The 22500-nt window shown below is 41.9% G+C and overlaps 1 protein-coding gene across 1 annotated transcript in view; it reads left to right on the forward strand.

Moving 5' to 3' along the window:
* Positions 1 to 12093: 12093 nt before the first annotated feature.
* Positions 12094 to 22500, forward strand: part of LOC124613547 (probable RNA-binding protein 46) — a 178247-nt gene continuing 167840 nt past the window's right edge. The window contains exon 1 of the mRNA XM_047142258.1: positions 12094 to 12789. Coding sequence (XP_046998214.1) covers positions 12094 to 12789 — 696 coding nt within the window. The remainder of the gene's footprint in view (positions 12790 to 22500) is intronic.

Genomic DNA, 22500 nt, shown 5'->3' on the forward strand with positions numbered 1-22500 from the left:
TGAGAGTGCAAGAAATATGATTGACTTGCGGGTGTGATCCGATACAGATATGTGGTTGACTGGAAAGACCTGATTCCAAATGACAGACATCATTTCTAGCAGATAGCTTAAGACTAGAGATCTGAAAAAGCTAGTGTACATTTCATACAACCTCAATCGGCACATCATCTACTACTGCTGTTTGTGTTGCTTCTCAATCAATCATTGCCTATAGCTCAGTGGATATATCGCAGGATCTCTGACATGGTATTGAGACAGAATCCTCTAGAAATACTATATAATTATCTAGTTGGGGCGGTATGAGGGAGTCGCAAATACTGCTTACTTACAACGTTCCTTAGTCAGATCACTTTCAAAATGCGGTAATTTTATCCTGAGGTTGTATCATGGTCGGTAATGCACATTCCTACGATCACCGTCACGGTATTTGCCCGGTAAAAACTACCTCAATCAGAGGTAATGTCGTACCAAGATTCGTAAAGTGGGTATAGGTTTTAACCTGGATACTTCTGCACGCCTGACGAACCAAGATCGCTTGTGACAGTAACATACGGTAGTTGCTGCGATCGGGTTTTTCTTTAACATCTCACCGATTACGTCTCTCTTTCCAAGGCACAGTGGTAACACATGCAAGAAAAACACAAGAGACATGCCCACCTGTGGTTGATTTTCGGTGAGTATTATTTCGTGTGGTAGGCAATCAGTTATTGACGAAGTATTATACTTAGTAGTAGTTGTGGGTGTATGATATGTTCGCATTTCGGCATCAGATTTATAAAGTATGTGTTTGTGGGATGGAAATGGCTATGTCCAGTCGTCAGGAGGGTATGGATATGACTGGAGTACTGTGATAGCAAAGGGAAGAGTGTGTCTAGTCATAAGAAAGGTAGTGATATTTGTATTTCCAGAGCCACTGCCGACATCAGGGTGTATTTCCGATACTTCGCTCATTGTCGAATGCCATTAAATTGAGGCCATGATTGTAAGATTTACTTGTAGGTATAATGGTAAACATATGTGAGCAGTTTTCTGGAATAATTCCGTGTATGCATGGCCTGTGGTGGGAATGATTCATGTTTCTGGTTAACAGCAGCAGCTGTCGGAATGCAGAGACCTGTTTGAGTGTAGTAATGTATCTGAGTTAGCTTTGCCGTCCTCTAGATGACCGAATAGCGAACTAATACGTAATATGTGTTGGGCGGCTTTAGTGATCAAGTGGAAATTTGAGAAGATTGTGTATGGAAGGGCGTTTGCACTGGACTGTTGTTATTTCCTCCCATGTAAATTGTTCGGTTGACGGCTTCTGCACATTTCGCACCTTTATTTAGTTGAGAGAAGATCGATTGTGGTGTGTGCATTTGACATGTGGAAGACATGTTTGCCTGTTCTCTAGACATGGGGTAGACCTTAGTTGGCTTGTAAATTATAGGGGTGATTTGGAATATGTTACATAACTGACATCGGTATTCGAGAGTGGAAATAAGAGTTTAATATATTTGTTTCTAGGTAGTCAGTGGTTTACAGCACGCTGCACCTCACTAAAGTTTGGGGTTTGTAGAGAAATAATTTCCAGTTTATATCTTGGGAATTATGTTGCGCTAGCGATCGGTTTGATGCTGCCTAGTGCTTGATATCGAGAAGTACAGTGAAAATGGTATAATATTATGGCGAACAATGTGGGAATACTTGTGTTCATCTAATCCCAGAGTCTGGAGATGGGTGTAGAAACGCAAGCAAGCAGGCAGGTCCAGACCAGAAAAGGGTAGCGCGTTTGTACTGAGGGGGAAACTAGCCGGTCTTTGCACATCAGTTCTGAGAGTGACTTCGATTCATTGAGGGCTTTCTGATGTAAAAGGGGTGATTTTTTATGGTATAGGATACGAATTGTGTGTTTACTACATGGACACAGTATGCGTTTATATATTGCTGAGTTGGAGATCAATTTCATGCACTAATATTCAAGCTCCTGACACCAGTGGGAGGACAGTGTAGATGAGTAGGTGTCTTTACGAATTTGACGATATGTATGGCACTTTGCGAGGTTTGGTTGTTGGTGCAATATGGCGATCAGTGTAAAATAGTTTATTGCAGCTGAATGTCACGTCTGTGAAAGAAAGGAAAGGTGGACGGTGCTTTCCTAGGACTGGGGAGCATCGTGACATATAGCCTGTGTGAGTGTAGGCATAGTTTAATTTTTTCGGTTGCTGTACAGATATAAAAGATAAGTGGACTGTTTGTGTAAAATTTCATTGTAAAGTTGCTGTGGCTTATGTTGTGTCAAATGTGTATATATTGTAAAGTTAGTGTGGTTTATGTTGTGGCATGAGTAGAAAGGATGACTGTGTGTCCTATCGTGAGGGATGTATAGGCTCAGCAAATAGATAAAAGGGAGAGATTTTTTTATGTGGGAAAATTACATGCACTATAGATAATGAGGTTGGTTCAAGAAGGACAGTGGTCAAGAGAAGAGATTACCTGTACATAGATCGGTGTCAGACTGTAGCAGCAATGGTAGTATTTAACTGTAGTTACACTGGTAGATATGTTCCTGGCTTCCAATATTCTTGTGAGTCTGGTATGTATTTGATCAGCTATAGACAAGTTAATAGGTTGCACTTCAGCAATATGTGCAAAATAATTTTACCGCTGAAAGTCCCAGCAAGAAGAGGTGGATGGTGCTCGGAAACCGGCGGCATCAGTAATTCCACGGGTAAATTCCGTAAGAGCTAGTCATAGTGCTCTATTTATTCACATCATTTTTGCTGCGATATGGGAGCGTCTGTGAGAACATTTGCGTATGTTTAGAGCAGAAAGGATAGCATGTGATGGAGTGGGCACCATGTAGGTCTACGAGGAAGACTGCTTTCGATGTTATTCTGCGCTATTTTCGTAAAGAGGTTCTGTTAGGGCAAGAAGCTGAGACAACACGAAAACTCGTAAAAAAGCGCACATTACGTATTTCTGGGGGACTATGATCTTTACTACATTTCGACTTGGTTATTATTTTAGATAGCAATGTGGCTTCAGTATAACGTTGCTAGATGCGGTTGCGATGGTAAGTCGCTACGTGTGGCAAAGCATCAGTCAAACGTCACACATGATCCGTTAGAATCGATCAGGAGAAAGCAGCTTTTGCTATTCTGGAATGGATTTCTGCAGCGTCTTCGCCGGACCGCGGTTAGAGTGAGGGTAGCAACGAACCCACGTGCACAGCCCTGCTTAGAGCCTGCACTTTATAAATACGCCTTCACTCCCGTCTGATTGCGTCATCAACAGCGCCTAGATGACTTTCACCTGCATTTGGCGGCTGCTCGCGTCTGCCGCTCACGCCGGATCACGTCAACATGTGTGTCTAGGTGAACACGTATTTGGATAGGAATTTCTGAGAAATGAAGTATGAAGGAGATGTCGCCGCCTCATGCTTACAGGACCCGGGCGAGGGTCTGTGCGTGGTTTGACAGCTGACGGCCGTGCCACTTGTTTGTAGATGCCTGTGCGCTCTACTGAACAGGGGTTGGCGGAGGGTGTTGGTGCGCATTGATTGCATTATTTTGTGAGCAGGTCGGTAGGCTGTGCTATGAGTTATTTGGACAGTTTACGCGTACTGAGCGTGTCTACACATCCCTGTGCTGCATTATTTAGGAGGAGTCTGCAAGTGTGTAATGAAATTATTTCGGAAAATTCTGAGTTGTTTGCGTGTCTGAAGAGCGTTATTTAGAAGTAGTTTACAGGTCTGTGGGCTGTGTGAGATGGCCCCAAGCATCTCAGAGCCTGTGTTTTGTGTAAGTGTGATAAATATAATCCATCCCTAAATAAATTGTTTCAAAATAAATAGAGTGCAGTCGTTCTTTACTCTATACAGCAACCCAGTGCAGGCTGAGTCATTTTCGCGCCATTTTCCTCCTCCAGACCACCATCTTGGGTTACATCTCATGAAGAAAGACAACACCATCTAGTGGCAGTGCTGTGCTCTAGGTAAGTTGTAGTTTAGATCTCATGGTGGAGAAATTGGCTGCAAAATAAAGACTTTGTTTCCAGAGTCATTTTACCGCCATATCTCCTCACCATCTTCGATTACATCACGAAACGGACAACAGCACCCTCTGCCAGTGGTACTGAGTACTAGGCCTCATGGTGAACACATTGTATGCCGCCATCTTGAATAACGGTACTTGCGTCATCACGTGACATCACGACAGCGCCCTCTGGCGGTGGCAATATGTACTAAGTCAGTTGGAGTCCAGATCTCGTGGTGAACACACTGGGTGTCGATATCTTGGATTATGTCACAGGTGAGAGTGCCGTCTGGTGGTAACGATATGTACTAAGTCAGTTGGGCTCTGGACTCCCTGAATGAAATTGTTTAGCTTAGTAGAAATATGTGAATTGACCTTTGTTTACTGCAAAAATTCAAACTTCGCGCCACTTCATAGGAGGAAGTGGCAGTCGATTGACATAAGTTAGAGGATGTAGCCCAAGTGACTTCGCGCGATTTTCTTTGCTTACTAGAGATAACCGGGGTGGCGCATTATCCTGTTCGAATGTGAACTTCCTGCCATTTTTGTGGGAGTTTGGGGGTGTGGCTTTTTCCTGCCAAAATTCATACTTCACCCCAAATTCCGCCATCTTTAATGACATCACGGCCGCCATCTTGGATGAGGTCATGCGCTGTTGTCAAGTCTACATGCCGCCATCTTGGATACATTTGGCAACAATGCACATTGTGCCAGAATCACCCTTGTCCAAAATACTTATGTTAACTATCCAAATTTTTTCCTGAAATTTCATGACTCTGCATTAATTATTTCTTAGTGTTGAGTTTTTTTCCGTCAGTATACGCATGAAAGACGTGATTCACTCTCGTTGTTCATTTTCATGATACCTGTAATTACATGGCTGATTTATCACCATTATGTCGCAGACATTTGATGACAAAAAAAACATAGTTTACATAAAATCAAGCTGCCTGCCCCCTAACAAACAATACAGCTGATTTTATCACATAGCAAACATGACAGGTCGTATGTATATTACACGGTTCATTAATCATATTTTAATGACATTATCTTCCTCATACATACTTTAATAAAATCCCTAAGTGTTTCGCATATGCCACAGCAGAAATCAGAAAATCGGACACAAAGCAGCAACTGAAATGCAGAACAGTCACTACCGGTAACGTAAATGTCTCCTGTTTCTAATAAGCAGTAAGCAAATGCTAGCCTTTCTTCGGGTACGTTGGTCGCCGGTAACTGGCGTTCTGCTTTTAGACTTCCTCTTCAATTTAATGAGAAGTCAGCCAAAAACGTCAATCGACATACGTGGAAGGTATGTTAAGCTGGGGCTACAATAAAGTGTTAAATGCATTATCTCAACGCAGTTCATCTTTACGTACAAACTGAGAGATCCAAATTCTTCCTTTTCCACGGCAAGTCTTACGTTTCTGGTCTCCATCACGACATTGATCGGAATAAGTTAAGCAATTTTATCCCGACAACGTCAGCGCCAAAAAACATCACACGTGTTCCTTACCTCGCGCCAGAGTAAATGCTTATTCGCAGATAGGCAATGATGGATCTCACACGCGAACCGTTTGCTAATGTTAATCCGCTTGTATTCTCTTCGGTTAAATGGGTCTTGACGTGTACACGTGGCAAGTTAGAACACTCGTTGCTATATGTTCTATATAAATACGATTATACAAATAGGAGTGGGACATAGATGATAGCAATGCTGTGTGTGTCTGTTTCTCCTCTTCGGGTATTACTGCTCTTGAATCACTTGCTTCTTACGCTGTAGCTTGTAGGTAGGTAGTAGATTCGTACAACACATTTTATAATTTCCTTTAAGTGTTCTGATATTCTAGGAATTAACGTACGTTTGATCATAATTGTTTGTTTTGTAAGCACCATACTCAGTTCTGTACGGAATCTTCTCCTTCGCATTTAGTCATCTGCTTATTATTTGAGAGCGCAAGAACTATCGATTGCTTATTATTGAAATCGAACATTTCGATTACATACGATCATTTTATGAGATTGTAGTATGTAATCACGTACAGGTTTATTCGTCTCTATCAGCGTCTACACTCCCGTCGCTTTGCACGATTAATACCATTTCTGCATTCTTTTTGTTTATTGTTTGGAATGTATGAGCAAAGGGGGCAATTGTTGTCTGGTTTCTCATCAAATGCGAAAATGCTGCAATTTACTGGCCTACCCATTAATGACAGTAGTTCTTGTGGTAGTTCCTCCGCATAGTACCGACTACTCCCGGTCACTGATTAGTGTGCAGTTTGTTAGCGACTGGTGTAGGTGTAAAATAGTCACGTTTCTGGCTATGTTTACGATGAATCGCGTTCACAATTAACAGAATGTTTCGAGCTGTTAAGCCGTGGTCGAATGGATTTCACATTTAAACCCAACGTTTTGTCCCCGTCTGCGGAGGATATTTTCAAGCGGGATCTTAGCTCTGAGTGTCTGATACACGCAGGCTCCCTGCTGACTGCAGCAAAATCCGTTTACACGTGCTTCCGCGCAGTGGCGTGACGTCCCATGTTATAATACCCGAGTGCAATTGGCCGTTTTCGACTGCCGTCGTCCGTTGTTGCTATCGCGCCATCGTAGAAGGCTGGAAGACATCTTCAGCGCCAGAATCCAGACACTGTATCGTTCAGTTTCACGCCCTCCTCCTGCTGAAATTCCTGGGATGATTTACAATCTGTATGGCTCTCTGTACAGCCTTTCATGGTATCCGCTTGTGGCTGCCAGTAGTTGACTCCTATTAAAAGTAGGGCGTCAAATTGAAGGAGATCTGGATTTCGGTGCTGAAAAATATGTGTAGCAGCCTTCCAGTATGGAGTGATAGCAACAGCAGAAGACGGCAGTCGACAACAGCCAATTGCACTCCGGTATTCAAACCATGAGACGTCACACCACTGCGCGAGAGCACGCGTAAACGGAATTTTGCTGCTGATAGTAACGAGCCACAAAGTGAATCGGACACTTAAGTCCTCCACAGATGGCGACGAAACGTTGGGTTTAAATGTGAAATCCATTTGACCGCGGCATAATAGCCCGAGACAATTTATTAATTGTGACGTTTACGGCCGTGAAAGTTTATACTTTTCAATGGGTCGTATTAGTCGTAATACCACATTCCCTGCATCATTGGGTGCTTCATATGGACCAGCAGGCAGCTTGCCTGCATATACCTCCATACATAGGATATGAAAATTTCTAGCATCATTGCATACACTTTTATGCTGTGTTTTTCTGGCTTATTTCGAATGTACTTCTTGACTATCAGAAATGCATCATATTCCCCATACCTAAGAAAGCATCTACTATGGACTGTGAAAACCATCGAACACTCAGTCTTCTTTCACACGCATCAAAAATTCTAATAAGAATAATTTTGAAAAGAGTTGAAAACCAATTGAATAGCACTCTAAGTGAAGACCAATTCGGTTTTAGAAGCGGTGTAGGGACGAGGGAAGCAATCTTATCTTTAAGACTAATAATTGAGAAACAAATTTCCAAAAACAAACAAGTATTTATAGCCTTCGTAGACCTCGAAAAGGCATTTGACAATGTTGTATGGCCAGAAATGTTTAGAATTCTGAAGAAGGCTGGTCTGAAATATAATGATAGAAGGATAATCTTTAAAATATACCAAAATGAAACAGCCTTAGTTAAGAAGGAAAACAAAGAAGAAACAGCAAGAATAAGGAAAGGAGTGAGACAGGGATGCCCACTATCTCCAGTAATTTTCAACGCATATATCCAAGAAGCAATAGACAAAATAAGAGAGAATATTGAAGTAGGAATAAAACTTAACGGAATGAAAATAGATATGTTGCGATATGCAGATGATATCGCCATAATTACAGAAAGGAAAGAAGATTTAGAAGCCGCACTCAATGAAATGGAAAACACCTTAAAAGAACAGTATGGAATGAAAATAAATAAGAAAAAGACTAAAGTGATGGTGAGTGGCGCCCTGAACTACAATGAACCCATACGAATAACAATAAAGGGAGAGAAACTAGGGCAGGTTACAGAATTTAACTACTTAGGTAGCAAAATAACAGCAGATGGAAGGAGCAAAAGTGACATTAAAAACAGAATACAACTTGCCAAAATAGCATTCAATGGAAAAAGAAACTTACTGACGAGTAGAAATGTTAGTTTAGACGTAAGAAAGAGAGTCATGAAAACCTATGTGTGGAGTACAGCCCTTTACGGATGTGAAACTTGGACTAGTGGAAAAGAAGAAAAGAGAAGATTAGAGGCATTCGAAATGTGGTGCTACCGGAGAATGGAAAAAATCAGCTGGCGAGACAAGGCTACAAACGAAGATGTCCTCAGAAGAGTGAAAGAAAACAGATCTCTTTGGCGAAATATACAGAAAAGAAGAATAACCTTCATAGGTCACATTTTACGGCATAACAATTTCATTAAGAGAATATTAGAAGGAATCATTGAAGGAAGAACTCGCCGAGGACGACCTAGATTAAGCTACATTCAACAAGTAATAAAGGACATCGGGTGCCAGACCTATGCAGATATGAAGAAGAAAGTTGACAAAAGAACGGAATGGCGTGCTGCTGCCAACCAACCTGTGGGTTGATAACCGAAGAAGAAGACTTCTTGAATTTGCAAAGTCCCCGGAATGCTTCCAACATCTCGGCTATTGTTGTCAGTGCTCCTGCATACAGTCAGTCACAAATTCATATTATATTTCTCTCATTGGTACCGGATTACCTCTTTCCTTCCTCTGCGCCCCCGTAACGTCATCAAATCGCACAATGTGCAGAAGAATATTGACACTCCGTTTGCAAATCCATGCATGCAAAAAACATAGTGTGTAATGCCACCAGTGGGCCATAGTGCACTCCTATCAGGAATAAAACACCAAGGGAAGTTGACAGTTGTGCAAAATCTGTCTGTAGGCTTTCTCAAACACTGCGGGCATAAGCTGCTGCAATTCTGTCTAGCTCTAGGTTGTGTAATTTGCCATACGGTCAATCAGTTTCCAATAATCGAGAACGTTTTCGAATTTTTTGCTTCCCCCTTTACACCTGCACAATATTCTGGCCAGAAGTTTTAGCTGGATGGGCTTTTGTTTTTCCATTCCTACCTTGAAACATATCACGATGTTCAATAGCTGGGGCTATTGCAGACGCACTTTGAGAATCGTCGTCCGACTGCTCTAATGCTGTATCGATCCCTTCATGCTCAGACTGTGCGTTGGTATCAAAGACAAGTGCTGTGTGTGAGATTCTTGTCTTGCGGTTCTGTGCGTTAATATCGAAAACAAGTGTGGGGCGTGATTCTCACGTAGGGCCTGGCCACAACAGTAGCTGTTCGTCTGACGTGATTTCTTTCCTGTAAAATTTTATGTATTTTCACATCTGGCGGAGCATGTAATGTATTCTGTGAACGCAACTGCTTCATTCAGTACGTAAAACCAATGCTAATTCTAAATTTGCTTCTAAAAGGCGTAATGTACACAGAATACATTCAGGAGAAAAATCAGGCCAGTTGCAAGTTTCTAGCAGAAAGAAACAGACTGAAGGATAAGCAAGGAGATATTTCAAGAATGCACAGGGAATTGTTATGTAATAGCTCCCGTATGACAGAAGGTTAACCATGCACAATGCTCCAACCAAACCGCTATCAGCAGGCTTTAATTGTAATTTGAGAGACGAAAGGCGCATCTACCGCAGGGAGAGCTAACAAAAAAATCACTGCCAGGTCGATACTTCACTATCTTTAAAATACATTGAAATATTTTAATAAAATCATGAATGTCAGATTTTTTCTCAAACGCGAGCGATCGCGGGCTAAGAAGTGTCAAATTATGTAAAATGGAACACGCTCTCAAAAATATTGATATTAGAAATTAACTAAACATAGATAGTAAAAAAATTGAAAAAAATAAGATAAGTTAAACCGGACCTCTACAAAGAATGGATCTCGAAAGATTACCAGTAAAAATAAAGAAATACAAACCACAAGGTAAACGAGACCCTAACATTGAGGAAAAGACGGGAACCGTAAAAAGTAGTAAATAGCCTAAAATGAGAAGTGAATTATAACAATAAGAGGCGGAACGCTGCACTTGGTTGAATGCTAATGGCACTGTTGTAATGGCAGTAATATACCTCGCCAGCGTGTCTGAAAAAAGGTTCCGCCTCGATTGTCGTTTCTAAAATACAGGGTGTTTCAAAAACTTTCATCCGATTTCTAAAAGACTACATCTTCTACACCAATAAAGATAGAAGGCTGGATGAATTTTATCTACCTTATCGAAACTTTAAGTTTACCTTGGCGCCAGTTGCATATTGGCTGTTCACGTTTTGCTGCCGTTGTGGTCTCGCTAGCCCTTTCGTTCATAGCCCGATTTCCGTCGAGACCTGGTGAGGATAATACAGGAACAAAAACAAAATATGAATGCTCCATTTCAACAAGCACAATTCAGTTACAACAGTGTAGAATTCAGTGTCTTCTTATCTCACGGCAACGTACGTGATATTCTTCCTCTGGAGGTTTGTGTATGACTCCGTTTATGTGCCACCTTTTGCAACAACTTTGGATGAACTGGCATCGTTGCACAACGGCAGTGATAACGCAACGATTCCAGATCCACACAAAAGTAGGGGACGAGTCTGGCTGCCATTAGATGTTCGTCGTGTGTCCGGTGGAGAGCTCAAAGAACATTTGTGAAATTTAGGCCCACTGATCATTTGTGAAAGTTAAACGAAAACTTTGATCCTTAATGCAATTGTAAAACGTACTCCAAGGTTTTACGTGCACTCATGTAAAACATATACCCTTGTAAAATCGGAGGGTTCTTCTGAAAATAAAATCTTTGTAGTCCCACACGTAGGCAAAAATTTACCTCCAGTATCAATCAACATTAGTGTACAAGGTAACAGTGTTACGAAACAGCATGCATCCATTTATCTGTCTGAAACAATTATTAAGATTATTTAATCTTTTCAACTACTAAAAAAAACGTATTTGATCACCAAAAGCGTTTCTTTTATTGACATGAAACATCGTCAGTGGTCTGGAATGAAACAAATTTACAATAATGAATTGTTTTCTAAATCTAAAAACACGTCGTTAAAAAGGTATTGTAGTGGGATTTTTACTTACCGCAGTTTTGCACGATTTCCGCTTATATGTGGAATTGTTGATTTGCTGCGGTGCACATCTCTTGACGTGAAATGCGAGGTAATACAGCACCGCTCCTATTGTTTACGCCATCCTGGCTAAACGTGTTTCTGTTTTTTGTGTGTGTAGTGTTGCCAACGTAACTGGCAGTTAGGGTTTTCAATTTATTTAAAATCGTCCTTCTGATCTGTGTTTTACTTTTGCCATTTGTATTTATTTAGTATGTAAGGAAATGTGTGTGTGTTAAAGAGAGAGAGAGAGAGAGAGTTGAAGACGCAGATTGTGAATAGGTATGGGTGGGGAGGAAGGTGGGCGGACAGAGATCAGTAATGATAGTGACAGCGAATGCAAAGTCAAGGATGCTATAACGCTCGCATTTCAATAAATTTTTATGAACTGACTTTAGATCTAGAAACCAAACCAAAATCGTCAACAGGTATGTTTTAATTCAATGAAACGAAACCTTATCGTAACATAACTAGCCTACGCATTTTTAGAAACTGATGAGGGATTTTAAATAACTTAATACTGTGAAGCAGATACGTACAGATTCGCCACACAAATTGAGAACTTTCTGGAACAGCCTGCACTGTAGCAATGTGGAAGCGAGTAAAAGGAAAATAACAACACAAAAAAATCGATCGTTTTGCAGCCACAAAGGCAATTACCGTAGCTCATCTCACGTCCCGCTCCCACCCTGTCTCTTCAGAGCCATAAATCACATAAAGGTAGGAGGGCCCGCCAACAGGACTCTACGAAGCGACAGGTGGAAAAAACACGACCGCGAGATGGAAGGGGAAGTGGGCGGAGCTTGAGCGAGCATTGGTGGGAGTAGCCGCGAAGCAAATGCGTTTGTGCAACGCGGAAAATACGAAGGCGTCCAGTAGTTGGCTCGGAGAGCTCGCTCGCAATGACTGCGAATGGGTATGTGGTGAGCGTCGCCAAGAGCGTAGAAGCAAACACGGTGCAGGGGCTGCAAGCGCAGCAGCGCGTGCTGGCGCTAGCGCAGAGCCGCGGCGTCGGAATAGTCCAGATGAACGGTCAGCGCATCTACGGCCCGCCCTGCTGCTGGGACGGCCCGCCGCCCCCGCGCGGCTGCGAGGTCTTCGTCGGGCGGCTGCCGCGCGATGCGTACGAGGACGAGCTGGTGCCCTTCTTCGAACGCGTCGGCACAATTTACGTGCTGCGGCTTATGATGGACTTCAGCGGCACGAACCGTGGCTTCGCCTTCGTGCAGTACACCACTCCGGAGGCGGCCGCGCTCGCAGTACGCCAACTCGACGGCTGTCACCTGCGGCCGGGCCACGAGATCGGCGTCGTCCCATCCGTGGACAACTGCCGCCTCTTCATAGGCGGCATCGCCCAGGACAAGAGCAAGGCCGAGGTCCACGAGCAATTGGCGCGCATCGTGGAGGGCGTGGAACGGGTGATAATGTACCCAGACGAGGACGGCAAGGCGCTCAACCGGGGGTACGCGTTTGTCGAGTTCCGGACGCACAGGTACGCCGCCATGGCCCGCCGCCGGCTCGTGCAGCTGTGGGGACACAGCATGGCCATCGACTGGGCCGAACTGGAGCCGCAGTGCGACGAAGAGGTCATGAAACAGGTACTGCATCTACTGCAATTGCGCTTATTACGCGCTGTTTCTCTTTCTGCTGCACAGCTGCTGGCTATACTCGTGACTGGATCTGGACGAACACGCATTATCAATCGTTTTATGAACATGCTTGCTTAAATGTCAGGTCTGTACGACTACTTGATCGGCTGTCAATTATGCGAACTTAACGCAAGCGCCGGCCGGGGTGGCCGAGCGGTTCTAGGGGCTACAGTCTGGAACCGCGAGACCGCTACGGTCGCAGGTTCGAATCCTGTCTCGGCCATGGATGTGTGTGATGTCCTTAGGTTAGTTAGGTTTAAGTAGTTCTAAGTTCTCGGTGACTGATGACCTCGGAAGTTAAGTCCCATAGTGCTCAGAGCCATTAACGCAAGCAAACAACGTGTGTTTGCTTGAGCGTGTAGCGGCCCGTACACGATCGTTGGCCGTGTACGGTGCTGTTTGATGCATTTGTCAAGCATAGTTAATGTTTGACGTCTTTTCGAGCAATTTTGAGTAACGGAAAATGTTACAAGATGGCGGACGTTGTTTGTGTCGATATTTAGCAGCCGCATGTTCGGTGGAAAATTGTTTTATTACAATCTAATTGTATCGTTAGTTTCCAAAACTGTCGAAACTACGACCAGGGACGATAACAAAGTAGCACTGACAAGTGCCGAGAAGATGGAGGTATCACGTCTTTCCCAGCCGTAAATAACGCAGGAAGAGGTTATGAACAAAATTAATATTTTACGCATAATATACAAGCAGGAGAGCCATGGAATAAGATAAATACCTAGTCTCCGGTTCGTTCACAGCGTAACATATACTTTAACATGTTTTCATTTGTATATATTTTTAATCCATTCTCTTCTCTGAACACAGTGCCAGCGTCAATGCAAGGACTGCTTTCTCGACATTTGTGGTCATTCTACCAGTCACAATACTCACGGAACGTCGTCTGAGTTAAAGTGAGGTTAAACTGACACTGTACGTGTGTGACAAACCCGCTGCTAGATAAGGGCGCATTTTACTAGTTTACGGGGGCCTTAACACTAGAGAGGCTTCTAGATACATGTCAGTTACCAGATTTTCGTAGAGATCATGTTCAACGATCTGAAACACAACTGCAAATTGACGGATGATTTTATTCGAGCCAGTGATAGCTTTTAAATCATAATAAAGCAAAATGCTACAATGAGTACAATCCTCTTGTTAAATAGAAAGCAATTTATCCTGCAGCATGAATGATGTAGTAAGAAAAGAAGCTAAATTCACCGAGATAAAATTGCTGCAGAGAGAAAGGGAAGGAGAAAGGTTGTAGAATCAGCCCTCAAAGTAAAAGCTTAGTATTCTGTGAATACGTATGGCAGTCTTCGTGAACTCTTTGCGACTTTAGACTCTTAAATGGTCAGTAACTCGTAAGAAACCCTTTATTCGGAAGAAGACCGCCACCCGATGTTCCGCCTATTGTGCAGAAATCGAACACAATAATTTGCTTCTGGTATGACAAGTAGAAATATACTGTGAATATGTTTGTAATTTATATAAAGTGAGCCTCGTGCAGCTAAAGGAACTGTCTCTGTATATTTTCCACCATTGCAGCCAGCACCGTGCTGAAAATTCGATCTCATTGCAAAACCATTCGCTGTCTTCGGGAGACTTGTGAGCGCATCGTTGACTTGAGTTTGATGTATTTTAGCTATGAACTGACGCTTGTACATGATGCTAGAGGCGCAGAACGCATTTTCATGTATGTAAATGTGAATTTACTTACTGCCCGCGCCAATTTCAGTTGACACTCCGCGTGGTAGCTGACGGGAGTGTCCATAAAGGCATTTCCGATTTACAGTCGCTCCCATCAACCACCGCGCTGAGCGTCGAAGCCAGACAGTACCCAGTAGCCACCAACCCATTACAGCCCAAGCAAGCGTGTTCAAGCAACAGTTTGTGTTGCGACTACGTTAGCCCGTGCTGAAGATATATTCACATGATTTGTTTTATTACTATAGGTTAGATAAACAGATTTGAACCTATCATTACTCTTGACACCTTCGATTAAAAAGCAGAATGCAATCATGAGTGTAACTGTAGCGCCTCATGAAAGACTGTTTAATAAACAGAGCGGGTAAGGGTTTCAAACCGATAGGTTCACCATTTGACTGTGCGCGTTAAGATGCATATTCAATGTTGTTTATTTTAAGATACATATTTGTTTTTGTTTACATTAGTTTTCATTTTTACTCCTTGTGGTAAAAGTTCTTTGGGGTGGTGGTGCCCTACAACCGAAACAATATATGAGACACGGCCTCTTTAACTGCAATTGAACCTAATAACGATTTAAAACATTGTGAACAATAATTATGGCGAAACTGTTGTAGGTAACTTAACGTCGAATTCCCGCATCAGTACGTTGTAATACTGACTGCTTGTTTTCATGCAATAGTGAAGACTATAATAAAGCACTTTTTGATACTCTGTTTTAGTTTTAGGAGACCAAAGTCAAAAATCCCGCGTCGTTACGTTGCAATCCCAACTGCTTGTGTTTTGAAAACTACATGAAGCACGTTTTCGATACACATTGTGTGAAGCACTGTACACACACACACACACACACACACACACACACACATGTGAGAACAATACGGTATTGCTTTAAATACGCAGTTATACACTAAATAAGCATTTATACGGCACTTATCTCCGTCATCTCTGGTTTAATATATAACTCTGATTTATTTCCTCACGTAATTGGTTTTGAGAGAATTTATACTTTTAATCATGACTTGTTTGTATATGGTAGGGCAGTTGGTTTATATTTAACATACTTAACATCCAACTTTGTCTTACTGCGATTGGCTTTCGCTTTAATTCTGTGAAAACAAGCATTCGTATTCTCGAATAAGTTTTCGTAGAAATGATATACTATAGAAAGCTTTCGTAGAAGTGATATACTGTAGAAAGTGAAGCTGCTGAATGATTTATTTTTAATTGTACGACCAGTTTCGGCTAGAGACTACCATTTTCCAGTACCTGTTGCACAACATTTGGCCTTGTAACACTAGTATATAAAATCGAACGATTTTTGTATCTAGAAAGTGTCTGCAGAAAATTGAGCGCTTATGTATACAGACTGCTGAGAGACATTTCTTGTCTAGACATGCCTTTGCAACAAAATCGCAGTACTTTTGACTCTCGTTTGAAATGGGAGGCATAAGACAGTTTCTAGACAATATTGCGCAACACGTGGAAGTGTGGACGCGTTGGTGCGCATGGCCGCCAGTTATTCTCGTGGCGCCGTAAAAACGCTTCGTCCAATTTTTATTATTTCTGTTTTCTTATTATTAAACATCTTTTATCAAGATGTGCTCAACGGAGAAAGGACTGCAGTTGACTGAAGATTTTCACGTAGTGTATTTGCGGGAAGTTGTAATTCCGAATATAAAAATCGCAACAAAGAGTTGGTTGTCGAGGAACTGACCAAAAAATATGAGTTGATGAGTGATGTTCAAACAAACATGCCCTGCTACTATGAATGTCGAAACTAAATTACAGCCGATACGAAGCCCTTCCATTAACAGCACACGTTTCCACCAACGTCTGCACATTCTATTTCTCTTACTGTCCATTATCACTGCACAAGCCGAGGTCCCAACGAGGTCAGCCGTAGTAACGAACATGTCTACATATAGACTGTCTACAATGTCTATAGACAACCGCTCGGTTTTGTATGCAAGCGGGTACTTACTTTTATGTATACAGGAAAAGTTTCATGCAAAAGGTATTCGTCTCACACTGCACATACTTGCAAGGAAAATTAACTTTTAGTAGCTTTGAATTGAAAATAACAACACTGTTTAGGATTATGTTCGCATGAAGTGCAGTTTTTTAAAGCAATGAAACCAGTAGACCATTCCACATAAAATTGTATTTTCGAACGTTTCAAGCATCTTTTCGACGCAATTCAATTTCACTGTATTGCACGGAACTATAGAGTGTGTCGAGAAATTTGGTTCTGTCCAGAGATATAAATTTTCGAAGTTAATAATACGCATTATAAGTTTCTAATAGAACGCATTTTATTTTTTAAGATGAGGTGTAGTAATAATCGATTTCGAGACACGAAGTACATAGTCAGTGCCCTATGATAAATGTATGTACAGTGGTGACCTACCTTTAAGGCCAATTCACGTAGTTCGTCACGTCAAGGTGTGCTCATACCGTCCGTCAGGACACCGCAAGTCAATTCAGGTCACGTGATGTCAAGGCACATGGCTGTCCTCAACTGTATTTTCACGGGGCTTGAGATTTTCGCAAAATGATTTTCAGAGCACATGCAAAACGCGGTAGCATGTAAATGTGAATGCTGTAGTCCACATTTGTACGAAAATGACATTTATTGGAATCAAATGGTTTGCTTGCAGGGATAGCTTGTACATTAGAGAAGGAAGACAGAAGTGCAAAACAACACAAAAAAAGAGTGGATCCGAAAAAAATCATTACGTGGTACACAAGGGAAATTTCACACATTATACATGGAGCTCGAGGAAGAGGAATCCGCATTTTATGCTTTAGAAAGGTGAAGCACTACTTCTTTTCATTTGTCACGTCAAATTGCTCCCAGAATAAGTGAAAGGAACACAGTATTGCAAGCTGTCATCACATGAAAAATTGGTGAGTTTAAGGTCTAGTTGCCAGTCCAGTGCAAATTTTTGTGTAATATTCATATCTTCCTCAATACCTTTCCCTTCACGATGTGTAGGTTTTCTTTCCATATTGTATTTGGTTTTTAATAGCTAGTGCCGTATTCGTACGAAGGTTAGCTAATGTAACCACATAAATATTGACCACTTTCGCTTGCAAAGCTGTTTCACTCACAGCCCAAAGAGCTACTTGACAATAAAGAAGCCTGCCACTAACACGTTTAAATAAACAACCTTAACATGTTACTTTATGTATACTTTGTCGCAAAAAAGAAACCATTTTGCCATTAATACAGCGCCTGAAGCTTTCAAGCCATTTCTTTATGTAACAGAAATGCCTGAGAACATACAAATAAATAATGAGATTCTACCCACAGTACTTTTTTCAGTTAATGGTGAAGCCATATTGCTATCCACTACACTGTGAAATATTAAATACAGTACCAGTTTGAGTAGAAATCTACTTTATAAATGTAGTAGAGGGGAAGTAATTCAGAATGCCCATGTAAAATTCAAACTGCTGCCTTACTGCTTCAGTTAATCTTTCGTCATTTATTAAAAATTTAACAAAAGAAGTAAGGAAACGAAACGATTTATAACAAATAACGAACAACATGCTACTGATATCGATCACGAAAACCACATCGAAACGAAATATGGAGGGTTTGGCCGTGAATCGCCAGGAAATGATCTAGGGGTCACGTGATCAATAACGGACTGATGACGCCAGCCGTCGAAAAAATCTTGGCGGTGTCCAAACATGGCGTGAAGGGACAGGACGGCCAATGTAGATGCCGCCATTTGAAATGCATTGCAGAATGTTTTGACGTGACGGACTATGTGAATTGGCGTTTACGCTTTCCACTTAATGAGAAGAAGCATGAGAGCACTTCTGTCAGTTTCAGTGAATTCGCGGCCGTAGTAGGTCGTGGTCCAGTAAATTTATTTCAGTATTATTACCTTTCTTTGTTACCCGCTCGAATAGCCATACGTGTTAAGCCGCACTTTCGGAAAGGGGAGGTGTGCCGGCTCTTAATCGTATCCGTCCCGCTTACTATCGACGAGGGCCACTGTGCCGGACAGCCTAGGTGTGATTTCTAGGCGGTTTCTCACATCTCAGTAGATAAATACCGTGCTGGTACCCAAGTCCTATCTTAGTTACATTATTTGCAAACATTTTGAAAACTTCTTTCACATCCTTATAGTACTTCCCGTTTTTTTTCTACTAGTAGCATGTAAGATACAGAAGGACGTAGGTTGCAATAATTACTCGCAGATGCAGAAGCTTGCACAGGATAGAGTTGCATGGAGAGTTGCATCAAACCAGTGTCTAGACTGAAGACCACAACAACAGCGATGTAAGTATATTTTGCAGAAAAGCTGGTCTGTGAGCTCTATTGACCATTTGTCAGCGGTAATATTTCGATTGCTTCTGAATAGTGGTTTGGAAACACAAAGAACAGCTTTTGTTGCAATAGCAAACCGTTTAAATATTTTTGTAGTATATGACTTGTACTGTATATCTAGTTGGTTCGAACATTCAGCAAGGCATTCAATTTTCAAATCGTATTTTACTGGTTTGCATCCAAAGCCGACCAGCATTTCATCCGTAGTTGCACTGGTTCCGGAAGTATAAGGTGACTAAGAATTTTGATTAAATACTTCAAAAATATGTCACATCGCCGCAGCCGGTTTAGGTTTGCTCGTAGTATTTTCTATTCATGAATGTCAAACCTCAGACAAGGTGATTAAACAGCAAACCTTTTTTTTGCAGAAGTTAGTTACTAAGCGAAAACTTTCACGACCAGTTCTGTCTGTTTTAATCATAATTGCTCCATTGTCAGACTTGAAGGCAGCAGTTAGTAGCGGAAGGTCCACTAAACAATTTATTTCACTGGAATTTGTTTCATTTTACTCTGTCCAATCCTGACTAACTGGCTTATTACGAAGTGCCTGAATTTTCAAATTTCTATAGCGCACAACTATATCTAGTATATCTTGTGAGAAGAGTTTGACATGTTTCCGAGAGCAGAACTTTTGGTAAAGCATGATTATTTCCCGGCAATTTCGTTAATTGTGGGCTGCCGTGATTACAGCTCGGGTTGGTTCGGTGGCAGCCCATTTCTATCGTCCGCCCCCCCCCCCCCCCGCCCCGTTTATTTTATTTTATTTTATTTATTTATTTTTTTTTCGGGTCACCTGCGACCCCATCGTCTTTACTTTCAGTAACCTGCATCTCAACTTCGTCATCAGATTCATCGCCAGGAAGTTCACTCGCTGTTTCTTGCTTATTTGAAAATGCATTTTCGATGGTAATGTTGCTCTCGGGATCGCTATCTTGAACTGAACAGTCAGCACCACATTCCTCAGTGCATATTTGTACACATTCATCAGAGACAGCATCAGTAGCGTTACCGTTTTTTGGATTCGCAGACGTAGTCAGTAAACTGAAAATATTATACCTATCTGTCTCCGATCTCGAGAAAATGGATCGTATGCGGCGCATTCACTTCCGATCACACGCCCGCGACAATGAAATATTTATAACATCCCTTATATCTCCTAAACTGCTCGATACATCGAAACGAGATTTCGGCGAATGGTGGCACACAAGCAGGATAGTACTTTGCCAGTATGTAAACACATTGAATTTTCTTATCTTCGCTTAAGTTGTACTTTCTATTTAATTTTTTCATGCCAGTGACTGATTCTTTAAGAGTTGTCGACAGCTAGTAAAACTAAGTTTCCTAGTATGAAAATAACATGAAATTTCTTGTCATATGTTACCGCAAACCGACATAATGAGGTTTTTCGCAAGCTATTTAGCTCTCTCGCCAATTATTTGTTTAATGAGACACTGTTTCACAATTGTCGCAATAGCTGCTTCAAAAATGAGTTTGTGCAAATTATGCTGTGTTTTGGTGTTTTGGCAAAAGAAGTAAAATTGAACCTGTCAACAGGGGAAATGTGTTCATTATTCATAAATGGTGATGCTTCTTCGAATGAGAAAAATAAATCACAAATTCTGTTGGAATTTTGGTTGAATCCCATAACCCATCGTATTTTTAATACTGAGCGACTGGAATGGAAACTTACGAAAGGAATTTATTCCGTTTCTTCATCTGAGCAGTATTAAAGTAATGAAGAGTGTACCCTTCAGGAGGAATGACACGCACATGCCAGATGCTGGTTATTCACTTACGCCTTGCCAAACTGACAATCTGTGATTCGCGAATAAAAAGTTGCTATTGAGAAAAGTAAACAATTGATACGTGGCACAACACAATGGTCAATGTATTGTCAGCAGCTGAGAATATGAACGCAACAGGAACGCGGAAGCTAACCAAGTGTGTTTTGGGAGAGCAAGAGTTCACGTCGTTCGAGAAACATTGTCATGAAAGTACATCTCCCTTGTCAGCAATACATTTCAACAAATTAAATATATATGAGATAAGCAAACTTATTAGGATAGTCATAATACCGACCACTACCTCATTTGTGTAGTCTGTTGTGTAATTAGTTTATTAATGCTGATAGTATATATGCAACTACTGATATGCTTTTTCTCGTCACGACGAGCCGATTAAAACAACATTGTTTATGAGGGCTCCTCGACTGTTTCTAGCTTGCAGTGAAAGTGCCATGTCCACATATACGTAGTGTAATGTCTTTTATTACATCCATATCTAGGACACTTTTTACCAGAAGCACAAACGGATCATACCTGTGGAAATTACGCCTTTTCGACTTTTTGCAACATATTGTAGAGATACGTGAGCCTAACAGGCAGCAAGTACATAAGTTTTTTTCACTTCCCTAGCTTGCTTCTAGGTCACGTGATTTTATAATATTTCTTACTTCCTTATTCACTACCCTCACGATGAATCGTCTGTCCCTTCCTACGATCTGAAAACATTGTGGAGGCAGTAGATATAATTCCAGTGGCTAGTGGCTCACCAGCTATTGAACTGTGCATTCAAATGGTTCAAATGGCTCTGAGAACTATGCGACTTAACTTCTGAGGTCATCAGTCGCCTAGAACTTAGAACTAATTAAACCTAACTAACCTAAAGACAACACACACATCCATGCCCGAGGCAGGATTCGAACCTGCGACCGTAGCGGTCACGCGGTTCCAGACTGAAGCGCCTTTAACCGCACGGCCACACCGGCCGGCGAACTGTGCATTATTCTTGACAAATAAATAAAGAAAACAAAATAGTATACAGACATCTGTAACTGAAAACTGTTACATACTAGCGGAAAGAGTGCTCGCGTGACTCGCGGCGTGAGAAACTGTGCCACTATCACAACGCCGCGCGACCTGGCGCAGGCGCGCGCCGCGTCGCGTCGCAATTTGCGCGGTCCCATTTGAACCTGTGAAGTTACAAAAAAGCGTGTTGCGCTGCGCCCTGCCACACGCGCTATACGCATATCAATTTGCGCCCAGCCTTTTAAACTGCGTCGCGGAGCCCTGGGGACTAACAAGTTTGTTGTTTGCGATGGTTTACTTGGCTCACGAACTGCAGTTGCCTGACCACGGGGAGCGTCTCCCCACCACAGAAAGCTGCTGAACTGCGCATGCTGCCTGATCAGTACATAAGGAAGTTAGTATAACTTCATACTTCTCTAGAGTTTCTGATATTCCGCAAAGCCTTTTAAGGATTAAATTAACCTCTGCGTCAACGTCCATACTCTGCAAACCACAGCAAAGTGCACGGCAGAGGGTACGTCCAGTACCAGTTATTACGGTTTCTTCCCACTCCATTCAGCTATGGAACGCAGGAAGAATGCTTTTTTTAATGCATGTGCGAGTTGTAAGTATTCTGACCTTGACCTCACGTTGCATATAGGAGCGATACGTATAGGCTGTAGTATATCCCTAGAGTCATCTTTTAAAGCCGGTTCTTCGAACTTTGTTAGTAGACTTCCTCGCATTTAAAGCCGGTTCTTCGAACTTTGTTAGTAGACTTCCTCGGGATAATTGTTTACGTAGGTGTTCAAGAGCCCGACAGCTCAG

This window comes from Schistocerca americana, chromosome 4 (assembly GCF_021461395.2).
Source record: "Schistocerca americana isolate TAMUIC-IGC-003095 chromosome 4, iqSchAmer2.1, whole genome shotgun sequence".
Lineage (NCBI taxonomy): Eukaryota > Metazoa > Arthropoda > Insecta > Orthoptera > Acrididae > Schistocerca > Schistocerca americana.